Source organism: Artemia sp. Qi Xiang Cuo, chromosome 15, assembly GCF_049724085.1.
Source record: "Artemia sp. Qi Xiang Cuo chromosome 15, ASM4972408v1, whole genome shotgun sequence".
In the NCBI taxonomy this organism is placed as follows: Eukaryota; Metazoa; Arthropoda; class Branchiopoda; order Anostraca; family Artemiidae; genus Artemia; species Artemia sp. Qi Xiang Cuo.
In genome coordinates, this window is record NC_142808.1 from 15,744,315 (window position 1) to 15,770,379 (window position 26,065).

At 34.5% G+C, this 26,065-nt stretch overlaps 1 protein-coding gene across 1 annotated transcript in view; it reads right to left on the bottom strand.

The window, feature by feature from the left end:
* Positions 1-299: 299 nt before the first annotated feature.
* Positions 300-26,065, bottom strand: part of LOC148943378 (isocitrate dehydrogenase [NADP], mitochondrial-like) — a 48,935-nt gene continuing 23,169 nt past the window's right edge. Inside the window, exons 5-8 of the mRNA XM_089101570.1 lie at positions 16,001-16,245; positions 12,081-12,332; positions 8,358-8,468; positions 300-800 (exon numbers count right to left, since the gene is read on the bottom strand). Of these exons, the coding sequence (XP_088957696.1) occupies positions 626-800; positions 8,358-8,468; positions 12,081-12,332; positions 16,001-16,245 (783 nt within the window). The 3' untranslated portion in view covers positions 300-625. The remainder of the gene's footprint in view (positions 801-8,357; positions 8,469-12,080; positions 12,333-16,000; positions 16,246-26,065) is intronic.

The following is a 26,065-nucleotide window of genomic DNA, read 5'->3' on the forward strand; positions in this document are numbered from 1 at the left end:
ACAATATATAAACCTAAATATATAACCCAAATTATATATTTTCTATCTATTCTGTCACTTCTCTTTGTCTTGTCTCACCCTAAGCTGAAAGAAACTAACAATAAAAATGGTTCTATAATGCGTTAATGAATGAAGAACTTGTGCGGTAGGGTGTTTATCATACAATTACCGGTAGCCGTTGCAATTATAGTCTACCTGGAAAAGACATTACCTAAAATAAGCAACAGTATGGCCAACTAGACACTTGTTTTCTCCTTACAAAATTCTAATTATTCTGAATGCAAAAAGAAACGAAAATGAACAAACGTCAAAATATTTATTGCAATTTTTGAAAAAAAAAGAGCCAAAAAGAAAGAAATAAAAAATCACTTCGTATATCCAGTTATTAAGTTCAAGGTCAAACTATAACTTCAACTGAATTTTTGGTACCAGGATTTATTGGCAGCATTTCAAAGTAAAACATTCAAAGGTAGTACAGGACAGATTTTGCAAAAATCGGCCAATCTAAGTATCTAAAATTACGTTATTCTAAATTCTTGTTTTTTTTTTTCAAGGGCAAAATCACCGAAAAGAGATACCAGACTCTATCATTCAATATAATAAACAGATGGCTCTCTTTTATTACTTAGTTCTTCATTTTCTTCTCAAGATCTTCAGCAATGGCAGCCAAAAAATCCATTGTGTTGAGATACATGCCTTCTTTGACATTAGGTAAACCATGAATACATCCAGCGAGGTCCTTTGTCATTTTTCCAGAGTCGACAACATCGACACAAGCCTTCTCTAAAAGTTCACTAAACCTAAAAAATTGAAACATATTATACACAAGGCATCCACCAAAAACAGCCATACATTCAGGATTACCATATGGATTTACCATATGGTAAATCGATACAACCATCCTGGTTCGATACAACCACCGAAAAAAAAAATCTTCCTTAAAGTTGTTACCTTTTTAGATCGTTTTCGGAGCCATAAATTTCAATATTCCAGTTTTATGAACAAAAAAAAGAACACGATTTCGAGAACGGGCCCAGGCACTTGGCATGCGGCAAGGTTGTATATATAGATTCGCGTTGTAAGTAGCAACCTCCAAATGAAATACCTTTGTTTGCTACTCTTTCCTCGGAAAATGGAGGGTCCACAGGAAATAAATATAATGTTCAAGACTCCTAACGATTTGTGATTAAACAGTTGCGTAGCTTATGGCATCTTTGTAGGTTTGTGCTGGGTTTTGCGCCACATTGTATTGGCGTCGAACATTACTACGGCACTTAATATATATATATATATATATATATATATATATATATATATATATATATATATATATATATATATATATATATATATATATATATATATATATATATATATATATATATATATATAAATAAATAAAATAAATAAATAAATGCATTTATTACCCATCAATTAAAAACAGATGGAGCACAACAAAAGACAAGAAAAAAAACGCAAAAACACTAATTCTTCTGAAACAAAAAAAACTACAAAATCCATAAAACCAAAACACAAAAAACAAAAAAACCAAAAACAACAACCAACAGCTTATGCCAACTACTGCTGGAGAATCATAGCCCAGGGATGGGACTTAAGTGTCAAATTATATCGAGTAATCTGCGCTAGGATAGCTTCTTCAGGATTCATGATGCCGTACCGATGCGAAACATATCGATTGCTTGTCCATGGTGGTAAACGCAACAAAAACTTTGCATACTTGTAGTACACTGAACGCAATTTCAGTGCGTTCAGTGTACTGAACGCACGTGTACATATATATGTACACGTGCGTGTACGTGTACATATATATGTACACGTTCAGTGTACATATATATGTACACTGAACGTACACTATATATTCAGTGTACGTTCAGTGTACATATATATATATATATATATATAGTTTGTATATATATATATATATATATACAAATATATATATATATATACAAATATATATATATATATACAAATATATATGTATATACAAATATATTTATACTACTACTACTACCAACAACTCACAGCAGCACCAAGCCGCCTAAGACGAACACAGCTACGCAAACTCCTCCTCCATCCCAATCTATTCGAAGCCTTCCTTTTTACACCCTCCCATGAAGTTCACATTTCCTTTAAATCTTTCTTTATGACGTCCTCCCATCCCAGACGAGGACGATATATATATATATATATATATATATATATATATATATATATATATATATATATATATATATATATATATATATATATATATATATATATATATATATATATATATATATATATATATATATATATATATATATATATATATATATATATATATATATATATATATATATATATATATATATATATATATATATATATATATATATATATATATATATATATATATATATATATATATATATATATATATATATATATATATATATATATATATATATATATATATATATATATATATATATATATATATATATATATATATATATATATATATATATATATATATATATATATATATATATATATATATATTTTTTATATATATATATATATATATATATATATATATATATATATATATATATATATATATATATATATATATATATATATATATATATATATATATATATATATATATATATATATATATATATATATATATATATATATATATATATATATATATATATATATATATATATATATATATATATATATGTTACAGTCGGCGCCGTTTCTGTTTCTGTTTCTGTTTTTTTTTCTACCGTTTTCTGTTCTGTTTTTTTGGGAAAACGAAAAAACAGAAAAAAGGTAGCCGTTTTTTTAGTACCGTTCCCGTTTCTGTTTCGTTTTTTTTCTCGCCGTTTTTGCCGTTTCTGTTTTTTTTAAACCCGTTTTTCTTCATTTTCCGTGTTTTGATTGCGAATAGCACCATAGTGCAGTCTAGCGAATTTTATTGGATAAGCGATACTTGCCATCTATCGAAAACCGCTGTATTTACGTCTTCCGAGGAAAGGATTTGTTATTGAAGAAAACATTCGCCATAGCAAAAATTAATCTAAAGCAGACTACTTGGATTTACACCCTTTGATTAGTCTTGGTTAGCAACATTATTATCCAACTAGGTAGATATTCTATCTGCCTAAGAGAAACAATTTATCTGGCTAGTTGGATATTAACCCTAAACTGCTTAGAGAATCTTTTTATCTGCCTAGTTGGATTTATATCAGAAAAACTAAGCTACATTATTATCCAACTAGGTAGATATTCTTGTTGTGCCTAAGAGAAGCAATTTATCTGGCTAGTTGGATATTATCCCAACTGTATAATGGAATGTATTTATCCTCCTAGTTGGATATACATCAGGAGTGTTAAGACTTGGTATTATCCACCTAGTTAGATGTTCATGGTGGGCCTAAGAGAAATGAATTATCCAACTAGTTGGATATTAACCCCAAAATGCTTAGAGAATCTTCTTATCTGCCTAGTTGGATATATATCAGAAACACTAAGCTACATTACTATCCAACTATGTAGATAGGCTATTCTTGCTGTGCCTAAGAGAAACAATTTATCTGGCTAGTTGGATATTAACCCAAAACTGCTTAGAGAATCTTCTTATCTGCCTAGTTGGATTTATATCAGAAAAACTAAGCTACATTATTATCCAACTAGGTAGATATTCTTGTTGTGCCTAAGAGAAACAATTTATCTGGCTAGTTGGATATTATCCCAACTGTATAATGGAATGTATTTATCCTCCTAGGTGGATATACATCAGGAGTGTTAAGACTTGGTATTATCCACCTAGTTAGATGTTCATGCTGGGCCTAAGAGAAATGAATTATCCAACTAGTTGGATATTAACCCCAAAATGCTTAGAGAATCTTCTTATCTGCCTAGTTGGATATATATCAGAAACACTAAGCTAAATTACTATCCAACTATGTAGATAGGCTATTCTTGCTGTGCCTAAGAGAAACAATTTATCTGGCTAGTTGGATATTAACCCAAAACTGTTTAGACAATCTTCTTATCTGCCTATTTGGATATATATATCTGAAACACTAAGCTATGTTATTATCCAACTAGGTATATATTCTGTATAGGATATTGCATAGGCAGTCAAATATTCAGCTAGGTAGGTAAAGGAGTAAGAGTCTTAAAAATGCTATTATCTGTCTAACATGATATTAATCTTGATACTAAGTGTAGTTGGATATTATTTTTACATTCTATAGAATGTAATTTTTTTTAAGAATATCCATTGGGCACCTTCCCTGACATGTTGATTTTAGACATGTTCACTTGCAGCACCCAGGAAGGAATTGTGAATAGCCTCGATATTCTTTCTCCATCAAATGTCATATACTTTAGTAAATATTTGGAGCAGCTAATAGTATAATTATTCAATGTATTATCTGCAGTATACAATCTTTTAGCTACATAAGACAGTCCTGGGCCTACGCTTTACCATTTTCTGGTATTACTGATATTATTCTTTTATTTTACTTAATATACCATATGAGGAGTATTCACAAATACGGAAAAAAGATACTTGCTTATGGAATAAAAGTATGCTCTGTCCTACAGAGAAGTGTCTTTTTTCCTTGAATTGTTCTTCTTTCATGCTCTTATTTACAATCAGAGGAGTAACTAGACCTGCACTGCTCCATGCACTTAGTAATGGTAAGCTTTGCAGGTACCAATACACATGCTGTCATAAATGGCATCAAATGTGACATGAAATATTTCATCAAGTTCTGACTCAGGACTTGGAGAGGGTCCTCCATCAAAGAAAGTCAAGTTCTGGGAGCAACATGGTACCAGAAATAAGGGAGCAGCTGTAATTACCTGCAATTACTGCAAAAAAGATGTGAAGTCAACAAAGGGGTCTGCAACATCGTTCAAAAAGCACCTTATGGCTAAACACAAAATTGCTGAACAACCTAAACCAAGTACTGTTCCAAAGAAGTCACATTCTACAGCCTTGTGTCAGCTCAGCATGCCGAGCACATCATGTGAAACTAACCCAACTCGATTTGAAGGCACTGGAAAGAAAACGGATATAAAAATTTTTTGAAGTCAATACAGCAGCTGAAGCTGAACAAGTTGTGTAGCAAAACGGTTTGCATTGACAAGCTTCCTATTTCAATATTTGAAAAACCAGGAGTAAAGGCTCTAATCTCTAAACTTACAGGTCTTACTGGCCCCTCAGCTCGTACTGTTGCAAGACATCTAGTTACAGCAAAGAAAAGGAAGGTCAATCAGCTCAAAGCTGAACTCCAGAAAGTCCGGAAAGTGAATTTGACCCTAGACTGCTGGTCTTCAAGAACGGGGTCTGGCTTTCTAGGTATTACAGCTCATTATGTGATGAAAAGCACTGATGCCAAGCTCACTTTGGTGCAAAGAATCCTTGAGTATAAGAGACTAAAAGTTGCTCACACTAGCGCCAACATTCTTCGTGAAATCCGTAGTAGCCTCCAGAAGTTCAGAATTCTACGGAAGGTCTACTTTATAATTACTGATTCAGGAGCTAATATAGTAAAGGCTCTCAGAGACGGTGACATTATGCGAAGCTCATGCTTTGCACACAACCTGCATAATGTGGTGACTAATGCCCTTAAGCTGAGGGGATGCAGAAACCAGGCAGATTTAGTGAGCGTTCCCCACCTAAATGATTCAGGATCCAGTTCAGAATCTGATGACAACGTTGATACTGTTGAACAAGATGACTTTCCTGACCTGATTGTAGGAGATGATGACATTGAAGAAACTGGGTATACCGACTGCAGTAATGATGATGATAGTAGCTCAGAATCAAATGATCCAGACCTTGACAGCGATAGTGAGAGCTCAATACCTAGACAAAGAGGTGTCTCTAGTGAAGTATTGATGCTGGGACCAGCACTGGTAAAAATACGAAAGCTGGTTGGAATCCTGATAGTATCTTCCAAATCCCACGATCCTTTTGAAGCTATCTGCAAGACATATAATCTTAGTCCATCCATCCCAAAAGACATGAATGTTCGATGGAACAGCACACTTACCATGATAGAAATGTATTGTCCCCGAAAAGAGCCACTGTGCGACTTCTTCAACCAAAACCTACGTGACGCTAAGATTAGAGAGCTCGAACTTCACAGCAATGAGTGGTCCATCATGGAAGCATTCATTGAGGTTCTTCGCCCGTTCAAACAGGCAACAGTGATAGCTAGTGGATACAATTATGTTTTGGCAAGCAAAGTCGTGCTGATGATTAAGGGATTACTGTTGTTTTTTCAGACTCCAGATACTAGTATTATGGCTGAGTCAATCAATGGGCTGAAGGGACCTCTAGTTGTTCAGCTCAGGAGATATTTTTCAGTCAGTCCTAAGTTCGATATGATGCTCTTCACAAAAGCTGGCTTTTTGGACCCTGCAATTTATGAAAAAATGCCAAGTGCAGACAGAGAGTCGGCTCGTCAGTCCATCTCCTCGTTTCTCCAGCAATTCATCTCCGAGCAGAGAAGCACAGAAGAACTCGATCCAATCCAATTGAACTCCACAAATTTCCCTATTGACGTCGCTCCTACTAAGGCGGGGACTAACCGAAAGGGGTCACCAGAGACTCTTGATCAAGAAGACAGCTTGTTTTCTAAGTTTCTTGACACGACTGGGTTACGGATGAACTCTACGAGGCAAAATTGCCAACAGTAAGAGCATTGACCGCGTGGCAGCAAATATTATCAGGGCATATGAGGAGAGAGTTTCTGTGTTTTTGAGCGAGAAACGAAGATCAGGACAAAATAATTCTGATCCGCTAGAATTTTGGTCTGATTACTTTTACACTTACCTGGAGTTAAGTGAAATTACATGTATTCATCTATCAGTCCCTGCAACTTCAGTTCCCAGTGAGAGTGCATTTAGTATTGCTGGGTACTATACGCGAAAGCAGTCCTCACGAATGACTGCCAAGTCCCTTGAACTCCGAATGTTTTTAAGTGATAAATTTTAATTTATGTGGTCTTTTCATATATTTGGTCTTTTTGTATATTTGGTCTTTTTTATTCATCTATATTAATAAATATTCACTTTACTCTCGTAAATCTAAAGAAACTGAAAAAAAACCAGAAATATCTGTTAAAACGGCCGTTTTTTAATTAAAAACAGGTCGTTTGTGTTTTTCGGTAAAAAAAACGGAAAAACAGAAACGGATTTCCGTTTTTTTTTTTCACCGTTTGCGTTTCTGTTCCGTTTTTTCATTGCCGTTTTTTACCGTTTCTGTTTTGGCCAAAAACATAAACGGTGCCGACCACTACTATAAACCACATTAACAAGGCCTGAAGCCAACATTTCTACAAAATTTCTACTAACTAGAACTAAAACATTTCTGGCTAAAACTGCGTTGAAAAACCGCGGCAAAGACACTGACATTTTGGAAATAGCTAAATTAAATTTTGGCTTTACAGTGAAAAACGGAGGAAACCAAAAAAAAAGGAAACAAAAACCAAAAAAGGAAGTCAAAAAAATTAATTTTAGTGTTTTCACTAACTTTTATTCCTAGCCGCCTAAAAGAATAGACTGGTGGAATAACAAAAGATCTACAGACTAGACGATTCATATAAGAAATGAAATGGTATAGGCCTAGTTGGGGAGCTCTTGAGAAGGAAATATGTTAAGAAAACAATTCTTACTTCAGAATATGCAGAATAATTACAGTTAACACATCTTGTCTGTAGGTAAGCCTTTTCTTGCGTTATTTAAGTGTTTTTTCCACTTTTTCTAGCAAATTTATAAATTTGTCGCAAAATCGTTTCTTTAATTTTGGAAAGTTTGCTAAATGCAGCGTTTTCAACTCAAGATTCTCGCCATTTTCCTATTATGAAACGCTATCTACACTTATTTCTCATCTTGTGTTAAGAGAAAACTTAACACCATTTAATATGTAGATGGCACTGTAATTCTTGAATTTTTACTCTATTTAGTTTTGTTTGTACTCAAGTTGGCTAGTGGAGGTCTCGACCGAAATGCTGCATATCTATCTCCTTTTTTTCTATTTTTTTCTTCTTCTATCTTTTTTTTTCTTTCCTTTTTTCTGGCTAGATGTATCCTCGTTTTTTATTCTTCACATTCGTTTCATTATTGAAAAATGACAAATGTCACCAAAATTTAAAAAATGTCAAAAAAAGCGATAAAATTGCTTGAGAATGGAAAATGGACGACTTTGGAAAAATTGAAGGCAAACAGATTAATCCAAATGCAATTTTAGTAGCTTCATCAAAAACGTTGGCCAAATTATCAGAGTAGATTTAATAGAGCACACACAAGATACTTACCTAGCTAATTCTGGAGTGCCATCAAGCTTAGCTCTATGCGATAGCCCTCTAGTCCATGCATAAATTGAGGCTATTGGATTCGTAGAGGTTTGTTGACCTTTCTGATGCATTCTAGATGAAGAAAATAATTTAGATTTAAATTGAAACAAATGTATTCGATCAAATGTATTCGATTTTGATACCAATAGATACATCAAAAGAATCAGATTTTAATGCTGATTTTAAATATATAAGTTTCATCAAGTTTAGTCTAACCTATGGAAAGTTACGCGCCTGAGAAAATTTGCCTAAATTTCGAAAAAAGAGGAAACACCACCTAAAAGTTATAGAACCTTAATGACAATCACACCATCAGATTCAGCGTATCAGAGAACCATACTGTAGAGGTTTCAAGCTCCTATCTGCAAAAATGTGGAATTTTACCTTTTTTGCCAGAAGAAAGATCTGGGATGCGTATTTATTTGTTTGTTTTTTTCAGCAGGGGTGATTGTATAGACCCAGTGGTCCTAGAATGTCGTGGGAGGGCTCACTGAAATGGAAATTAAAAGTTCTAGTGTCCTTTTAAGTGACCAAAAATTGGAGGGCAACTAGCCCCCTTCCCCCGCTCATTTTTTTACCAAAGTCACCCGATCAAAATTTTGATATAGCCATTTTGTTCACCATGGTCGAAAATATGATAACTATGTCTTTTAGGACGACTTAATCCTCCGAAGTCCCCGGGGAGAGGCTGAAATTTATAAAATTTGCATAATGTTAACATATAGTATTGGTTATTGGGAAGTATACAGACGTTTTCCGGGGGATATTTTTTGGTAGTGGAGGGTGGGTCGGGGGTTATGTGGGAGGATCTGTCTATGAAGGAAGTTTTCATGGAGGAGGGACATTGCTATGAAGGAGGCGCCAGATTTCCCCGCATTATTTCAAAAAAGCAGAAATTAAATAAAATAAAACAAGCTTTTCAACTGAAAGTAAGGAGCAATATCACAACTTCAAACGAACAGAAAATATTACGTATATGATTTGGTTCACCCCTAGTCAATACCTCGCTCTTAAGCCAAAGATTGTTTAGTACTTTCATAACAGATATTTATTCTAATTAACGGCCTTTGTGATTAAGGGGTCATTTTTAAAGAGTTGGAACAAAATTCGAACTTTAGCTTAAAGAGCAAGGTATTGACTTGGGGGCGAACCCCCTAATACACGTATTAAAATATATGAATATAGAAGTTCGTTACATAAGTTAATTCTTAAGTTAGGTGTATTTAGTACTAATAAAAACATTCGTAAATAAAATTAAAAAAGTTTCGAGAAAGCCATTTAACCAAATAAAAGTAAAATTAGTATGTCAATTTTGTTTTAATTATTCATGTACGGTGAGCCAAAATCAAAACCAGGATTAATTTTAAAACGTTCAATTATTAAATAAAAAAAGCAAGTTTTTTTAACTGAAAGTAAGGAGCAACATTAATACTTAAAACGAACAGAAATTATTTTGTAGATGAAAGGGGCTGTCCCCTCCTCAACACCTCGCTCTTTACGCTAAAGTTTGACTTTCTCCCAGCTCTATTTTTTTTTTAACAATAAAAAACCTTTAGCGTAAAGAGCGAGGCCCTGAGGAGGGGACAGCCTCTTTCATATACGGAATAATTTCTGTTCATTTTAAGTTTTAATGTTGCTCCTTACTTTCAGTTTTAAAAAAACTTGTTTTTTTTATATAATTATTTTAAAGAAATCAACCCTAGATGCAGAAGAATTTTAACTTTTAATTGGACATTTACAAATTTTAACCATATTACTACTTTAACTTTAAATTGTTAGTTTATCGTCACTTTTAAATTTAACTAAATAGGCAGCCAAAAATAAGGGTTTTACATAAAAAGTATGTCGGAGATGAGTATTCTTTAATAAAAGGAAATTAATCAATATATCCTATAATAATATAAGATAAACGATAATGATTTTCGAGAGCCATTACTGGCGCACAGGGCGTCAAATCGGTGTTTTAATAGCTGTACTTCTTTTAAACAGACAATTAAAAAGTCTGTCACCCAGCCTTAAGGCAACAGGGATCGATTCGTGGACCCCATGTTGTCAAGCAGAGCATTAATCCACTGTGCTACCCGAGAGTAAACCAATAAAATATATGACCAATGTGATATAAGTTATCTGATAACTGTATTAGTGTTTAAATCAAGAACGTAATGTATTAACTTTAGTATTTTTAAACTTTTACTTTTTTTATCAGCTTATTTAATTGGTTGCAACAATTTTGCTACCGAAGGGGACAAGATGCAATATTTATCAAATAAAAATACCAAATTATCAAATGAATTTCTCAAAAGACTTCAAGGTTGTTCAATAGCTTAACGGATCACCCTATCTCGTTTTTTTTAGTTTTTTTTTAGTTTGTATGGCCAACCTATTCAGAACTGATTGGGCGGTCTTGCTATAGCTTGTATAGCTCGGATAAGATATAATAAACGACAGAAAAGTTTAAGCCGGCACCTACTTGCTGGAAATCTTAGAAAAACCTTTTAACTTCTCCAGTTTTGTACCAGAGATAGAAATATTCAGATTTAATGAAACTTGCATTATTATAAAGCACAAATTTTGCTTTTTATTAAATTTGCTTTAACTCCTCCAGTTCCTTTAACTTCTGCCGTACATTTACTTAAACTTCTCCAGGTTTGTACCATAGATAGAAACATTTCGATTTAATGAAACTTAAATTATTAGAAAGCGCAAATTTTGCTTTTTGTTAAATTTGCTGCAACTTCTCCAGTTGCTTTAACTTCTGCCGTACATTTGCTTTAACTTCTCCAGGTACCAGAGATAGAAATATTCAGATTTAATGAAGCTTACATTATTAGAAAGCGCAAATATTGCTTCTTATTAAATTTGCTTTAACTTCTCCAGTTGCTTTAACTTCTGCCGTACATTTGCTTTAACTTCTCCAGTTTAATACCAGAGATAGAAATATTCAGATTTAATGGAACTTATATTATTAGAAAGCGTATTTTACTTTTTTGATTGAACGGAGCTGAATTTTCTTTTTAAAGTTAAGGAAAGTGCAGTCCCTAAAAATATTCTAGTATACCTGTAAGGAAAACATTAAAAATCAGCTCAAAAGAAATCTAATTAAATAATTTGACTGCTTTTGAAGTTTCCTGTTTTGCTAACTACCTTGATTGAATTTTATGCATCGACAAGAGTCCATTGATTAGACGGTATTGATTACGTATATTAGACGGCATTTTGCTGTACAGCCAGTAACAGAGTATAAGTTTCCTTTGTTTTAAACTAGCCTCTCGTTAGATTTTCGAACTGTTGACACATCTAAGACCTATCAATTTATACCAAAATTGCTTTGGAAGCTTCCTGTATTTCTGATAAAATTTGCCAATGGACCCTCTGTCTTTGAGACTATCTGCCGACGCTGAGACTCGCAAAAGGACATTTTCGTATTGAAGGTCCTTAAATCAATTAAAAACACACCTGCAAAAAAGGTTAAACGCAAGGCTGTACCCGGAATTTTTGTTCGAGGGGGGGGGGGGTACAAAAAAAAACTGAAAAACGAATAAAAAAACACTTATGCATTTTTATTACGTTTTTACGAGTCGAACAAACATGTAGGGGGAGGGGAATCAAAACCCCCATCCCCCTGGATATGGCCTTGGTTCAACCACATTCTTTATTAAAGGATCAAAAATTCCTTAAGCTTACCTATAATGCCTAGTAACTGTTCCATGAGCAGCTTCAGATTCCACAGTTTTTCCATCAGGACAAACTAATACTGACGTCATCAAACCAAGAGATCCATACCCTTGAGCAACAATATCGGATTGGACGTCACCGTCATAATTTTTGCAGGCCCAAACGAAACCTCCATCGGATTTGAGAGCTTGAGCAACCATATCGTCAATTAGCCTATGCTCATACCAAATCTTATTCTTCTCGAACTCGGCCTTGTAGTTCCTAAAAATGAGTAAAAAAAAATAGTTCAAAGTAGAATGAGTGGTTCCGTGAACTGAAAAGAGGTAATTCATCAGGTAATTGAACTAATTAAAGGTGCCAACCAGAAAAAATGGCATTTGCATCTTTTTTTCTCCCTAAATTAAAAACCATTTATATTTTTTTTTGTTCGTTCGATTTTACAAATAAGGAAGAAGAACAGCAACTATTTAATTTAACAAGTAAAATTGACTGGCTATGCTGTCTACTGGTGGCCGGCGTTTACCCCTCCCCCAGAAAATACCCCCCCCCCCCCACAGAAAATACCCCCGAGGAAAACACCTCCGCCGAAAATTCCCCCCGCCCCGTGGAAAATACCCACCCGTAAAAAATAAGGCTTTCCAAATTGGAGAATTTTATTTGAGTTTTGTCTTTTTATTTTCCATGGAGGGAAGGAATTTTGGTACTCGTGTATTACCCGCCCCACACTCAAGTTTACGCTGTGTAAAATTCGAGAACAAAGCGGTTTCTTCGTTATTTTCTTTCAGCTTAGCACGAGACAAGACAAAGACAAGTGACAGAATAAATGGGAAACATATTATTTTGGCTATATGAACATAAAGGGAGGGGGAGGGAGGTAAAGTATTTGGACAGTTTGAAGTCATAAAACAATTCTTACAATTCTTTCTTCATAATATGCAGAATAATGGTACCTAATACATTTTGCGTACAGACCCGTTATACTCTACCCCCCCCCCCCTAATGTGCAAATATATAGCCCAAATTTGTTTCTAAAGTGACGAAGAAACTAACGAAGAAACGGATTTGTTCTCAAGTTTTACACATAGTAAACTTGAGTGAGTGGCGGAATTTTTCATGGAGAGAGAGCCGGATTTCCCGGTATTATTCGAAAATGATCAGAAATTAAATTAAAAAAACACAATTGGTTGCAATTTTCCGGCGGGGGGGTATTTTCGGAGGGATGGGGTAAACTCCTAGAACCGTTGTCTACCATTATGTAATTGGTTAATTATTATTAATTATTTGTTTTTATTATTTATTATTATTTATTAAATTTATTATTTATTCTTATTGTTATTAATTATTTTTTTTTTATTAATTAGCCTATTATTAGTTATTTATTTTTAATATTAATTATTTGTTTCAATATTAATCTTTATTAATATTTGAATAATTATTTAATTCAGTGACAATTAATTATTTTTCACGGTTGTCATTCACTTTACTATTAGAAGGTCCCACACAGATATATACTGCCATGCCATTGCATGACATTCGATAATCGGTAACATTGACATCAGGTAATTCAGTGCTCATTTGGTAAAAAGATAGCGGCATAGCAGATACTTTCAAATACCTGGCATCATGAGTCTAGATATTAAAAGTATAAGAGATTGAAGAGAACCCGATCTTTGACGTTCTGACAGAGTCTTCAGGTAAAGATGATCAGTGCCACAAATATCAAATGTCAAGTCGGAAGGAAGAAAAATGAGATCCAAATTTGAGTCCCCTGTGAAATGGGGAAAAAACAATTTACAATAAATTCATGCCACTAAAACCCAACCCTCGCAAACTTCAACCAGGCAGCACTCAAACTTTAACCAAAACAAACTTCAACCTATACAAACCCAGACCAACATATTGTTTTAATTAAATATTAGCCGAACCGGACACACTGCAAACCACCATATACTACAAAAAAACACTCCACAAAAAAATTGCCTTTCGCGTAATAAAAGGCGTTTCCCACCACAGGCGCCCTTTTTACGATGGGCTTTCTTACCATTTCAGACTTTTTTTTAAATGGTGGCCCGTTATATCTCCCACACAAAAAGGAGAAATCCTATTATTCTCATGATATAACAGAATCAGCAAAGTTTTATACATGGCTTTGGGCTATATCTGGTTCCATTAGGAGGAGGGGAGGTTTGGACGCAACGATCGCGGTAAAAGCCTGAATGTTTGGAAACATCATTGAATATTGAACCAACTTGTCTCTTATATTTTTTCAAAAACCTGAAAAACCTGAGCAAACCTGTTCACGTTTGCTCAAAAAGGTTGGAGAGAGCTGGCAAATAAAAAGAAAAAGTGAAATACTTATCCCGTTTTGATAGTGTCTCTCATTTCAAACAATCGACTTAACAAAAGAATTCACACTGATAGTGAAAAGAAAACAAGTCAAGCACCATCTTCGTTTTACAAGATACATTCACTTCCTAACAGGCAGTGGCGGTCCTGGTCTCTCTTGTGCCCCGGGCAAAATCTTGATTAGCGTCCCCCCCCCCCCTGTCTCCCAAACACTTTCAGGACTGAATTAAAATCAAGTTGCCATTAAGCCATTGGCGAATTGGAGACAAAGCCAAGACAGGTAGTCTGAGTGAGTGGCGGCAAAGCTGGCATAAGCCTTTTTCAGGATTGTGTAAGAAATGATGTCATTTTCACTTGTTGTCAGATTTTGTCTGTCATCCATCCATCCATTCATCCATCTTAGGGTAGAACTAAGGTAGATAGCCATAGAACTAAGGGATGATCAAGATTTGTGGTTTGACTCATGACGCACAATGTCGACTAGACTTGTACACAAAAGGCGTTAGATTTTTGAACAAGCCGGGGGGGGGCTTAATTGGCTTGCCCACTTAAGAGTCTCAGGTGGACAACCGTGCTCCTGAAAACATGGCGGACTATTCCCAAAAATTGGCATTTATTAACAATTTTTTTCATTCATTAACAACATTTTCCATTTATTTAAATCTAACTTTTCTTATTTTAGCCTGTGCAAAATCATTAATTATCTCTTCCCAAATGATTGACTAATTCTATGCGTTCTATATGCTTCTAAAATTTCAAAAATTCCGAAATGATTATAATTTATAATCATTTATTATTATAATTTATTACATGATTAATGATTAATAATTTATTGTTTCATTATTTATTAATTTGTTATTTAAATAATTTAATTATTATTAATTATTTTAGTTTATTTTATTTTATCAATTAATTAATAATTTATTAATTATTTTCATTTAATAACTGCGGCCTCTACTTTTTTTTAATAACAATAAAATCTCAAAAATTACAAAATGATTATAACCATTAGATCATTTATTTGAAATATTGCGCCCCTAAAATTTCTGCACCTGGTGCAAGTGCCCCCTCTCCCTTCCCCTGAAACCTCAACTGCCAGCAAACCCAGGCTCTCCCAAAATATCAAAATTACTCTAATTGCTTTTTCTTAAACAACTCGACTATTTTTAGGGTATTTGATGAGTTACGTTCGTTTCCGATTTTTTGCCAATTCTCATCGGAAAAACATTAATTTATTTAAAAAAGATAGATCCATAAAAAATGCTCATTTTAAATTCAATTAAAACTATATAAAATAAAATTGATAATATAGAAATACATATAATAACATATAGATATAAACTATCAAAAATCTAATAATTGATATAACAATGTTAATAAAATATAATATAATTAAATATGAATATTTAACAAATATAATTATGAATCTAATATACTTATTAAATTTAAAATGAAGTATTGCATTTCGACTAGTCAAACGAATTATAAAACCAACAGAGTGCAATCCATTTAAGAAAATTAGTCGTGTCAAATACAGCCTCACGTCCTATCCTTTTAAACATACCATGTCAATATTTACTTACTTTTCATAAATATCTTGGAAGATATCCTTAAAGCGCCCATCGTATCGCTTCAAAATGGTGTTTTTAGTAGACATATACAGTGGCCAGTTCTTTTGGAGTGCAACTTGGAAGCTGGAATGTGCAAATGCGGCAATTGATTCGTCAGTATTGTACATTCCAAGTGCAACACCGCCACCCTTAGTGAAGTTGAAGAGTTCATACTTCACAGGTGCTGAGCCATCAGTAGGAGTAAATATCATTTCAACCTGAAAAGATTATAAAAATTAGTTTTGGAGAATGTAAAACAATTAATTTTACTTTAAGTATTCAATCAGCAAGAAAAAAAATAACAACCCGACGCTCAGCAGTGAAGAGCCCGTGATAGACTTCTCCGGTTGTTTCTTGGTAAACCAAACTCATTTGACTCATCGCCAGATGGTTTATAGGGATAAATTCAAGGGGCGGATTCTATCCTGTTATTAAATTTCCCTTCTTTTTTGTCTGTTTCGATCAGGTTTATGTTAAGAGCACCATCAATCCTCTCTCGAAGCCACAGAAACCACCCATCCCACATTGAAAATAAAATGTAGCAGGAGAGAAATGGGAATAAGACAAAATGCAAATTAACTAATTGTAGCCAAAATACAAAACAAAAACAAAACTAGAAAAAAAATGTCGAAAAACTGGAAGAAAGAAATCAAAATGAATAATTTAGATTAACACTGACGGGGATGAGTCATTATACCGTTATCCTTTGGTATCCCTTTGAATATTCATAAGCTTACAATATTTATAAAATATAATATAGTAGTAATATAAAATTTCTTAAGCCGAATTGTATTTTATTAATATTGATGGTGGTTTTATTTGTTTTTAGTTTCGTTTAGTTTTTTATCTTTTTTTCTCTCGTGCTGAGGACGCCTAGTTTCCATACAGGGGAAATATCCGCGTTATTTTAGTCTTTCATCTTTTCAAACAGGTCGTGGTAACGAACTGCAAGTAAGGAGGGACCCGGCTCAATAGTAACCAAAACTCTAAAAAACGGAATTTTCATACCAATAAATGCATAAAAAAATCAGATTTTAATGCTCTTTTCAAATATATGATTTCAAATATATAAGTTTCATCAAGTTTAGTTTTACCAATCAAAAGTTACGCACCTGAGAAAATTTGCCTGATTTTCGGAAAAAGGGGGTAACACCCCCTAACAGTTATAGAACCTTAATGAAAATCACACCATCAGATTCAGCGTATCAGATAACCTTACTGTTGTGGTGTCAAGCACCAATCTGCAAAAATTTGGAATTTTGTTGTTTTTTTTTTTGCCAGAAGAAACATCACGTATGCGTGTTTATTTGTTTTTTTTTTTGTTTTTTTTTGTTTTTTTTGTTTTTTTTCAGGGGTGATCGTATCGATCCAGTGGTCCTAGAATATCGTGGGACGGCTCATTCGAACGGAATTAAAAGTTCTAGTGCCCTTTTTAAGTGACCAAGAAAAATGGAGGGCAACTAGGCCCCCTCCCACGCTCATTTTTTTCCAAAGTCACCCGATCAAAATTTTGAGATAGCCATTTTGATAGCATTGAGATAGCCATTGAGATAGCATGGTCGAAAATATAATAATTATGTCTTTTAGGATGACTTAATCCCCCAAAGCCTCCAGGGGGAGGGCTGAAATTTATGAACTTTACCCATGTTTACATATAGTATTGGTTAATGGGAAGTATACAGAAGTTTTCAGGGTTTTTTTTCTGGTAGTGGGGGGGGGGTCGAGAGTTAAGTGGAAAGATCTTTCCATGGAGGAAGTTTTCATGGGGAAAGGAACATTGCTATGAAGATGGCGCTGGATTTCCCAGCTTCATTTAAAAAACGATCAGAAATTAAATTAAAAAAAAAACAACAAGTTTTTCAACTGAAAGTAAGGAGCACCATCAAAACTTAAAACGAACAAAAATTATTAGGTATATGATTGGGTTCACCCGTTAGTCAATACCTCGCTCTTTAAGCCAAAGATTTTTTAGTACTTTCGTAAGGGCTATTTATTCTAATTAACGGCCTTTGTGATTAAGGGGTCATTTTCAAAGAATTGGAACAAAATTCGAACTTTAGCGTAAAGAGCGAGGTAATGACTAGGGGCGAACCCCCCAATATACTAAAATATATGAATATAGAAGTTCGTTACGTAAGTTAATTCGTAAGTTACGTATATTTATTATTAACAAAAACGTTCGTAAATAAAATTTTACAATTTTCGAGAAAGCCATTTACCCAAATAAAAGTAAAATTAGTATGCAAATTATGTTTTAATTATTCATGTACGGTAAGCCAAAATCAAAACCTGCATTAATTCAAAAACGTTCCAAAATTAAATTAAAAAAACAAATTTTTTTAACTGAAAGTAAGGAGCGACATTAAAACTTAAAACGAACAGAAATTGTTCCATATATGAAAGGGACTGTCCCCTCCTCAACGTCTCGCTCTTTACGGTAAAGTTTGACTCTTTCTCACAACGCTATTTTCATAAACAATAAAAACTTTAGCGTAAAGTGCGAGGCATTGAGGAGGGGACAGCCCCTTTCATATACGGAATAATTTCTGTTCGTTTTAAGTTTTAATGTTGCTCCTTACTTTCAGTTTAAAAAACTTGTTTTTTTTAATTAATCTCTCTACTGGCCACAGTCTCGTTTGTTTTCGTTTCATTGAGTTTTACCTCTCTTTGTTTGTTAATAGTAACATAGTAATAATTTAATAATATTTTTTTTTATATTTTATATAATCATAACATAATAATGTAATAAAATATAATAATAATCATTATATTTCAATAATAAATGCAATATAATAATAATATTTAAGAGCACTATCAATACTCTCTCGAAGCAACTTGAAAAAGCCTTACAGAAACTATCTATCCCACCATATTGAAAAAAAATTAATTAGAGGAAGGAAAGATGAAGAAAGAAATTACGGAGGAAATTTAGAAGTAATAAGTATTCAGCGAAGTTTTGCCTAATTCTATGGATTGAATGTGACGACCACCGTTTGATCCTGTTAATTCCATCCACGTCGCAACAAGGAAGAAGTTTCCCAAGGAACTTCAGAACCACCGCAAGGAAACCCCAGAACAGACAGTAAAAAAAAATCAAAGATAAACCTCTTCCTTTGGTCGTCACTCCGGCCAAGGATCCCCAAAACTTCCCTTTCTGCAGTAGATTTTCTTTTATCTGATCGGTATTCTTTCTATGAGGCTGAATTCTCTCCACCCGACCCCCAACTTAAACACAAATATGTACAAGAACTGAACGAATTTTCATGTGCAAATTCAATGACTCTGATTATGCAGCATCTGTAACGTCTGTGGCTGATGCTATTATGAACCTTAAGCCATAGCTGTCACGAGGCACGTATGGAATTCACGCTCTACATATCAAAAATGGCGGTCCCGTAATTTTAGAACATTTCATTTCACTATTGCGGATAAATTTTTACAAAATGCTTGGTCCGTCAACATTCTGTGTGGAGATCTTTCTCTTATTACGAACAAAAAACGAAAAACCTCTAATCAATGCACATGTTTCAGACCAAAAATTGTATCAATCAGTTTACACAAGCTTTATGAAATACTGTTCACAAAAGACCTTGAAGAAAAATGTTACACAACTCTACGTCAATTTGGCTTTCAACAAGGCATTGGATGTACTGATGCTGTTGTGGTTGTTGCCAATGTCATGGTACTTCTTGTACAGGCAGTTTATTCGCCTTGGTGAGTCATAAATATTTCACTGGCTGTTAATTGTCCTCGTTCTCTTCCTTTCTTCACGATTTTATGTTTTACCTTGGTGAGTCATGATTTTCACTGCACCTTTGACTCCCTGATCCACCCCCCCCCCAGCCCTATCCTTTTAAGGGCTGCTAAGAGAGGAGTAAATTTTGCTATCATCAGATCTCAAACGGACATGTAGGCTAAGCTACGAGTCCAACTTAAAATCCCTCTTAACAACAATGAAATGGCAAGGCCATTGGATAGAACTGTACCAATTAAGAGAAGATTCAGGCAAGGTACCATTGCCTCATCTTGTTATTTGAATTATTTTGTCCTCGACGCTCAGGACCAGTGTCAGATGTCCTGCTTTCTCTCTGGCCTCAATATCTCCCTTAGTCCCTTATGTTGATGACATATTTAACCTCTGCAGAAGTTTAGACAAGATTTATTTTAAACAAGAAACTGTCCAGAAACTATGAACAGAATACTTTGAATTAAATCCTTATAACTCCAACGTAGTGCTTTTTAACTGGAAAGCATGGGCGCCCATAAGCTGAATTCCAGGGGGGGGGGCAAACCTCATCTAATTGGCACTTTTAATGCTATATAATAGAAATCTCACAACAAAAATATAAAAATAAGGCAGAATAATTCAGCCAGGGGGGGCGGAAGCCCCCCCCCTCCCCCTCCCCATATGGGCGCCCATGCTGGAAAGGCCTACTTCTTGAAGAAATTCTATTTTTAGAAATTTAAAAAATCCATCCGTCTGACCCAATCGTTTGTCTTGGTATTCCCATTAGAAATAAAATTGCTCACATTTGTCATCTCTAAGAGAATACATCAAACGCCACATATCAACTTCATATGCTTATATGCTCAATTTCATATGTCAGTGTTCAACTAGCTTTCATTCAGTGCGGACGAAAAAAATAACCTTTTTCTGGATATTACCTTGTTCTTGAAGCGTGAACACAAGCTAAATTAATCAGATTATTTTTTCTAATTACAAGGATAAACTATCACGAAATTGTACAGATTGGATTGCATTAACTACGTCACTCGCACGAATACCGATTTCCCTGTGTGTGGCTTTGTGCCAAGTAAAGAAAGGATTTGCTGTGCAATTGTGCGAAAAAGACTGGCTTCGTTTGTTTGTTAATTAATAGATGCTATACTGTTTTGGATGTAAGAAAACGTGGGAAAAAACGTTGCAGACCTCCACGGTCGGCTGGGCCACCCTGCAAGAGCGATGATTGCCAATGTCATCCGTGGGCCAGCCCACTTTAAATTAAGTCTCATTTGTTGTTATTTCTTTCTTTTTTTTTCTCCTGCTCAGGTTAATCATACCGCCATACAAGCAATTCAATTTAGCACTGGCGAAATTTGCAGGCTATCCATTGTGGCCTGTACGAATTCTAAAAAATACAAAAAATGATGGACGAACAAACTATTTGATCTTCTGCCACAGGATCATAACGAGCAAATTGTTTCTGAGTCATCTTGTATCGTTCAAGAAGCTTCTACTAAAACTGCGAAGAATGTTAAATTCGCATTGATGAACTTGAGCGTTTTCTCGAGCAGTGTTTTTAAAAGCATTTTCTGCACTAAAAGTACGGTATCCGATGAAGCTGCTGCATTACCCGGTTCACAGTCTGCTCTATTTGCACGAATTTCCACCATAGAACAGGAGTTAAAGAAAACTAGAGAATATATAGTTTCAGAGATATCTCGTCAGGTTTCTGCTAAGCGTGGCACAAGAGCGCAATCAAAGACTCTGCTGAGATTATAATTAATGAGCTGTACAATTCTGTGTCACTGGAGTTCAATCCCATCTTAGACGGTATTGAACAAGAGCTGAAAGCGTGTAGAATATAAACCCTTAATCTGGAGAATGGAATTGAAAAATCGAAGTCAAGCTTGACGATATGAATCAAGAAAATATCTTGGACAGTCTTGTTTTCAACGGTCTGAAACAAAATCCAGGAGTTGACCTTGAAACGACTTTTCTCAATGTCCTATTGACAGAGATGGGTCTTACTACTATGTCTTCTGGCGAATTATCAAGTGTTTCCGGTTTAGAATGAGTTGGCCTCTCATTCAAAGTTGCTCCAGTACTAGTGCGACTTGCTAGCAAAGAAGTTTAGAATGAGTTGGCCTCTTTTTCAAAGTTGCTCCAGTACTAATGTGATTTGCTAGCAAAGAAGTTTAGAATGAGTTGACCTCTCATTCAAAGTTGCTCCAGTACTAAAGCGATTTGTTAGCAAAGAGGTTTAGAATGAGTTGGCCTCTCATTCAAAGTTGTTCCAGTACTAGTGCGATTTGCTAGCAAAGAAGTTTAGAATGAGTTGGTCTCTCATTCAAAGTTGCCCCAGTACTAGTGCGATTTGCTAGCAAAGAAACCGCTCAAAAAGTTTTTTCACATAAGTCTAAACTAGCTGGTTCGGGAATATTTGTGTCGGAATCCCTTACAAAGTGACGTTTTGATTTTCTAAATGCCACAAGGGATAAGTTCAGTGTGAAACATGTATAGACTGACCGCGGCAACATACTAGTGAAGTCGCCAGGAACGGACATCAGCACCGCCGGTTTGGACCTTAAGGGTCTAGTGCCGTCATACTTACTTACTGTATTGCTTTTTTCGCCCTTTTTCTTACTACTTTTTTGCTTTTTTTTGTGATTTTCATTAATATTCTCAAAAACTGTCTATTCTCAGTCCTGTATTTTCTTATTTTTGTTCTTTTCATTTAGAGAGATTTGTTTGGTTCGTGTATTCTTCTCTATTTTTATTATTTTCATTATTGTTCTCAAAAATTGTTGATTCTCAGTCTTGGATATTTTTTTTCTTATTTTTTTTCTTTTCATTTAGAGAGATTTGTTTGGTTTGTGTATTTATTTATTCTTACTACATCTATACTTGATTATTTAATGACCAAACTTTTCGTCTAGAAGAGGTTTTGTCGGCAACAATAGCAACAGATCTTGAACCGTGAATGAACCAAGTTAGACTTCAACAGTTAAAAAATAGTGATTATGTTTAGAGTCCACAGTTTAACCCCGGGGAAGCTGATTCCTTGCATTTATGTGCCTGCAACTGCCACCTTACTACTTGTTATGAGGATGTGCTGCAATTTCTGTCTGATTCTCAAGGAAAATTTAGTTTTATTGGTATATGAAAGTTTTTTGAGTCAGGAACACTCTCTCTCTCGTTGTATTCTTTTCCAGATTATAATTTAGAGACAAAAAACCGGACATCACTTCATAGAGGGGAAATTGTGCGTTTGATTTCAAAGTCATTGTCTTACCAAGTTAGAATGCTACTGATGCTAGGATAGTGGGTAAGTTTGAAAGTTTTAGTCTAGAATTAGATTTGGGAAGTAGGAAACTTTTGATTAGTGTTGTGTATAGGCCAACGAGTGCTATCTGGGAAGATTTTGAGCGTGGGTTTAATCAACTTGCACGTGCGGCGCCTCGGACAGGTCTAGATTTTATTCGTATGTGTGATTTCAACTATGATAGTTGCTCATGATCTTTTCTCCCTTGTGAATATTCCAACACGTGTTACGAGTCATTTAGCCACTCTCATAGATCATATTTTTGTTGGTTGTAAGAATCTTGACCGTAGTTATGCTGATGTGGTTCTATACCCTTGTTCTGACCATTTCCTAGTTGTCGCAACGGTATCTTGTGGCCGAATGAAAAGAAATGACTTAAAAAATTGAAGCCTCGGTCGTTAAAAAAAGCGAATTTACAGAGGTATGGTGAAGAGTTAAGCAGCATTGATTTTAGTGAAGTTTTAGATATGAAAGACGACGCTTCTGGTGCCTTTGATCGCATGGGGGGAATCGTACAGCCAATATATAGTAAGACTTGCCTACTGAAATGTTTGAAATCACATAAGGATGAGCCCAGGAAGCCCTGGATAGCTCCGGAAATTCTTGAAGCGTCAGCTTTAAGAAATCAATTGTGTGTGGATTATTTAAATACTGAATGTGCGGAAAAACTGGAAGAATTCAAAATAATACGCAATAAAGTGAACTCGATGAGAAGAAAAGCCAAAAAAGAATGCTTTGCGAATCAAATGAGTTTAAAAAAGGATAATACTAAAGGAACTTGAAAGGTTATTAATGATCTACTGGGAAATAAAAAAGAAGCCCCAAATTCGCTACTGATTTAAGGAGAAACTATTAATGATGGTACAATTATTAATAATAGATTTTCTGAGTTTTTTTCAAGTATTGGCCAAAATGTACAGGTGGAAGGGTTGATGAATTCTAATGATGATTTTATAGACTATGAATTTGTGAACGATAAAGTAACCGAAAGTGAAATTTAATTTTAGCCTTGCACTGGAGACGAAATTCTGAAGGTTGTTAAAATAATCAAATCTAATTCAGCAGGGACAGATGGCATTAATCTTAAATTTTTATATCGGTGATGTGTTATTTACTACCAGCCCCTCTCCACATAATCAATTTTTCCCTCCAAACTGGCCTATTTCCTGATGCACTTGAAACGGCAAGAGTCATCCCCCTTCACAAAGGTGGTTCTAAGCTAGATATTGAAAATTATAGACCCATATAAATCCTACCCTGTTTTTAAAATTATTTGAAAAAACTGCGCATAAAAGGCTTTATGATTACCTTACAAAAACAGGGATGTTAAGTGAAACCAAGTTCGGCTGTTCGGCTTTAGGAAAGGTCACTCGACGTCCGACGCCGTTCGTTCCCTCTGTGACACTGTAAATAATTGCTTTGAACGTGGTTAAATTCCTTTGACTATTTTTATTGATTTTAGAAAAGCGTTTGATACAGTGGATTGAAAAATTTTACCCAAACGTCTACAATCCCTTGGAGTTCGTAATAACTATCGTAAGTGGTTTGATAGTTTTTTGGGTGGTAGATCTCTTCAGGTTGTATTAAATGATATTTTTTCCTCTCCTTTTCAAGTGAAGTGTGAAGTACCCCAGGGGTCTGTCTTGAGAACACTTATATACCTTGTGTATGTTGATTCAATTCGTTTCTACTTACCTGAGGGTTTTAAAGTCTTTTTTGAATTTACAAGTGTGAGCCTTGTGTCAGTGATTGTTAAAAAAAAAAACTAATTTTATGATATTAGAAGAGTTGGCAAGCAGCCATGTGTTGATGGAGAGGCATTTTTTAATGGTAGGGCTTTGTCACAGGTGCATGAAGTGCGCTATTTAAGCTTCCAGCTTGATTGTAATTTGTCTTGGAGGCCCCATAGTGATCTTGTTGCAGCTAAAGTTGCTAGAGGTCTGGGAATTTTGCGCCGATTAAAGCATGTTTTACCATTATCATTTCTTCTATTACTTTACCATACTATTGTTGCGCTTTATATTTCTTATGTTTAGTGTTCTTTGGTCTAGTAATTTTTATGCAAATTTTAAAAGGGTGCAGATTCTTCAAAATAAAACAGTACGTCTTCTTGGTAATTATGTAGAAAATGTGAACGATACATCGTCGTGTTTTAAGAAATTACGAGTGGTTAACATTGGTCAGATTCGCGACTATCAAGCTGCTGTTTTTGCTTATCGATGTTGGAATTATCTACGTCCTACAGTTTTTACTGATTCTTTATTCGCGTAAATGGTACGCTCCACAGGTATGCGATTAGGGAGGCAGAAAATTTTGTTGTTGAGTACCATGACACCACAGGTGCAGGTTTCGGATTCAGGTATTTATCTCCGGCTATTTGGAATGATATCCCAGCTGGCATTCGGGAGGCTGAACACATTGGATCATTTAAAGTAAAGTTTAAGAAACCTTTATTTGGAAAGGGTAGTTAATTTTGGTATTATTTGTTAGTTGAGTGTTTTTGTCCCTTTCGTTTTTTATTTTTATTTTTCTTTATTTTTCTTTTTTTGTAAATGATTTTTGTTATTGGTTGAGAATTAGAGGATTGTAGCCGTCCATCCTCAGGCTTTTCAAGCCTTCCCCGGGTGATTGTGTATATATTTAGTTTATTTTGTAATTATTAGTAAATAAAATAAATTTGTCTAAATTTTTCATATGCTCCCATAGTCTCTGCTAAGATTCGTTTTAATCATCGTTATCTGGCAACCCTATACAACACTGTTGCTCTCTCTCTCTCGGATCCCCAACCAATGCAACAAAAGCGGAAAATTGAAGTGGCAAGAAATTGGCTAAATAATAAAGAAATTGGCTAAATCAACATTGGCTAATGGGCTAAATTAAAGGCTAATGGGCTAAACAATAAAGAAATTGTCTAATTGCCTAAATTAAAGGCTAATTGGCAAAATAATAAAGAAATTGGCTAAATCAACATTGGCTAATCGGCTAAATTCAA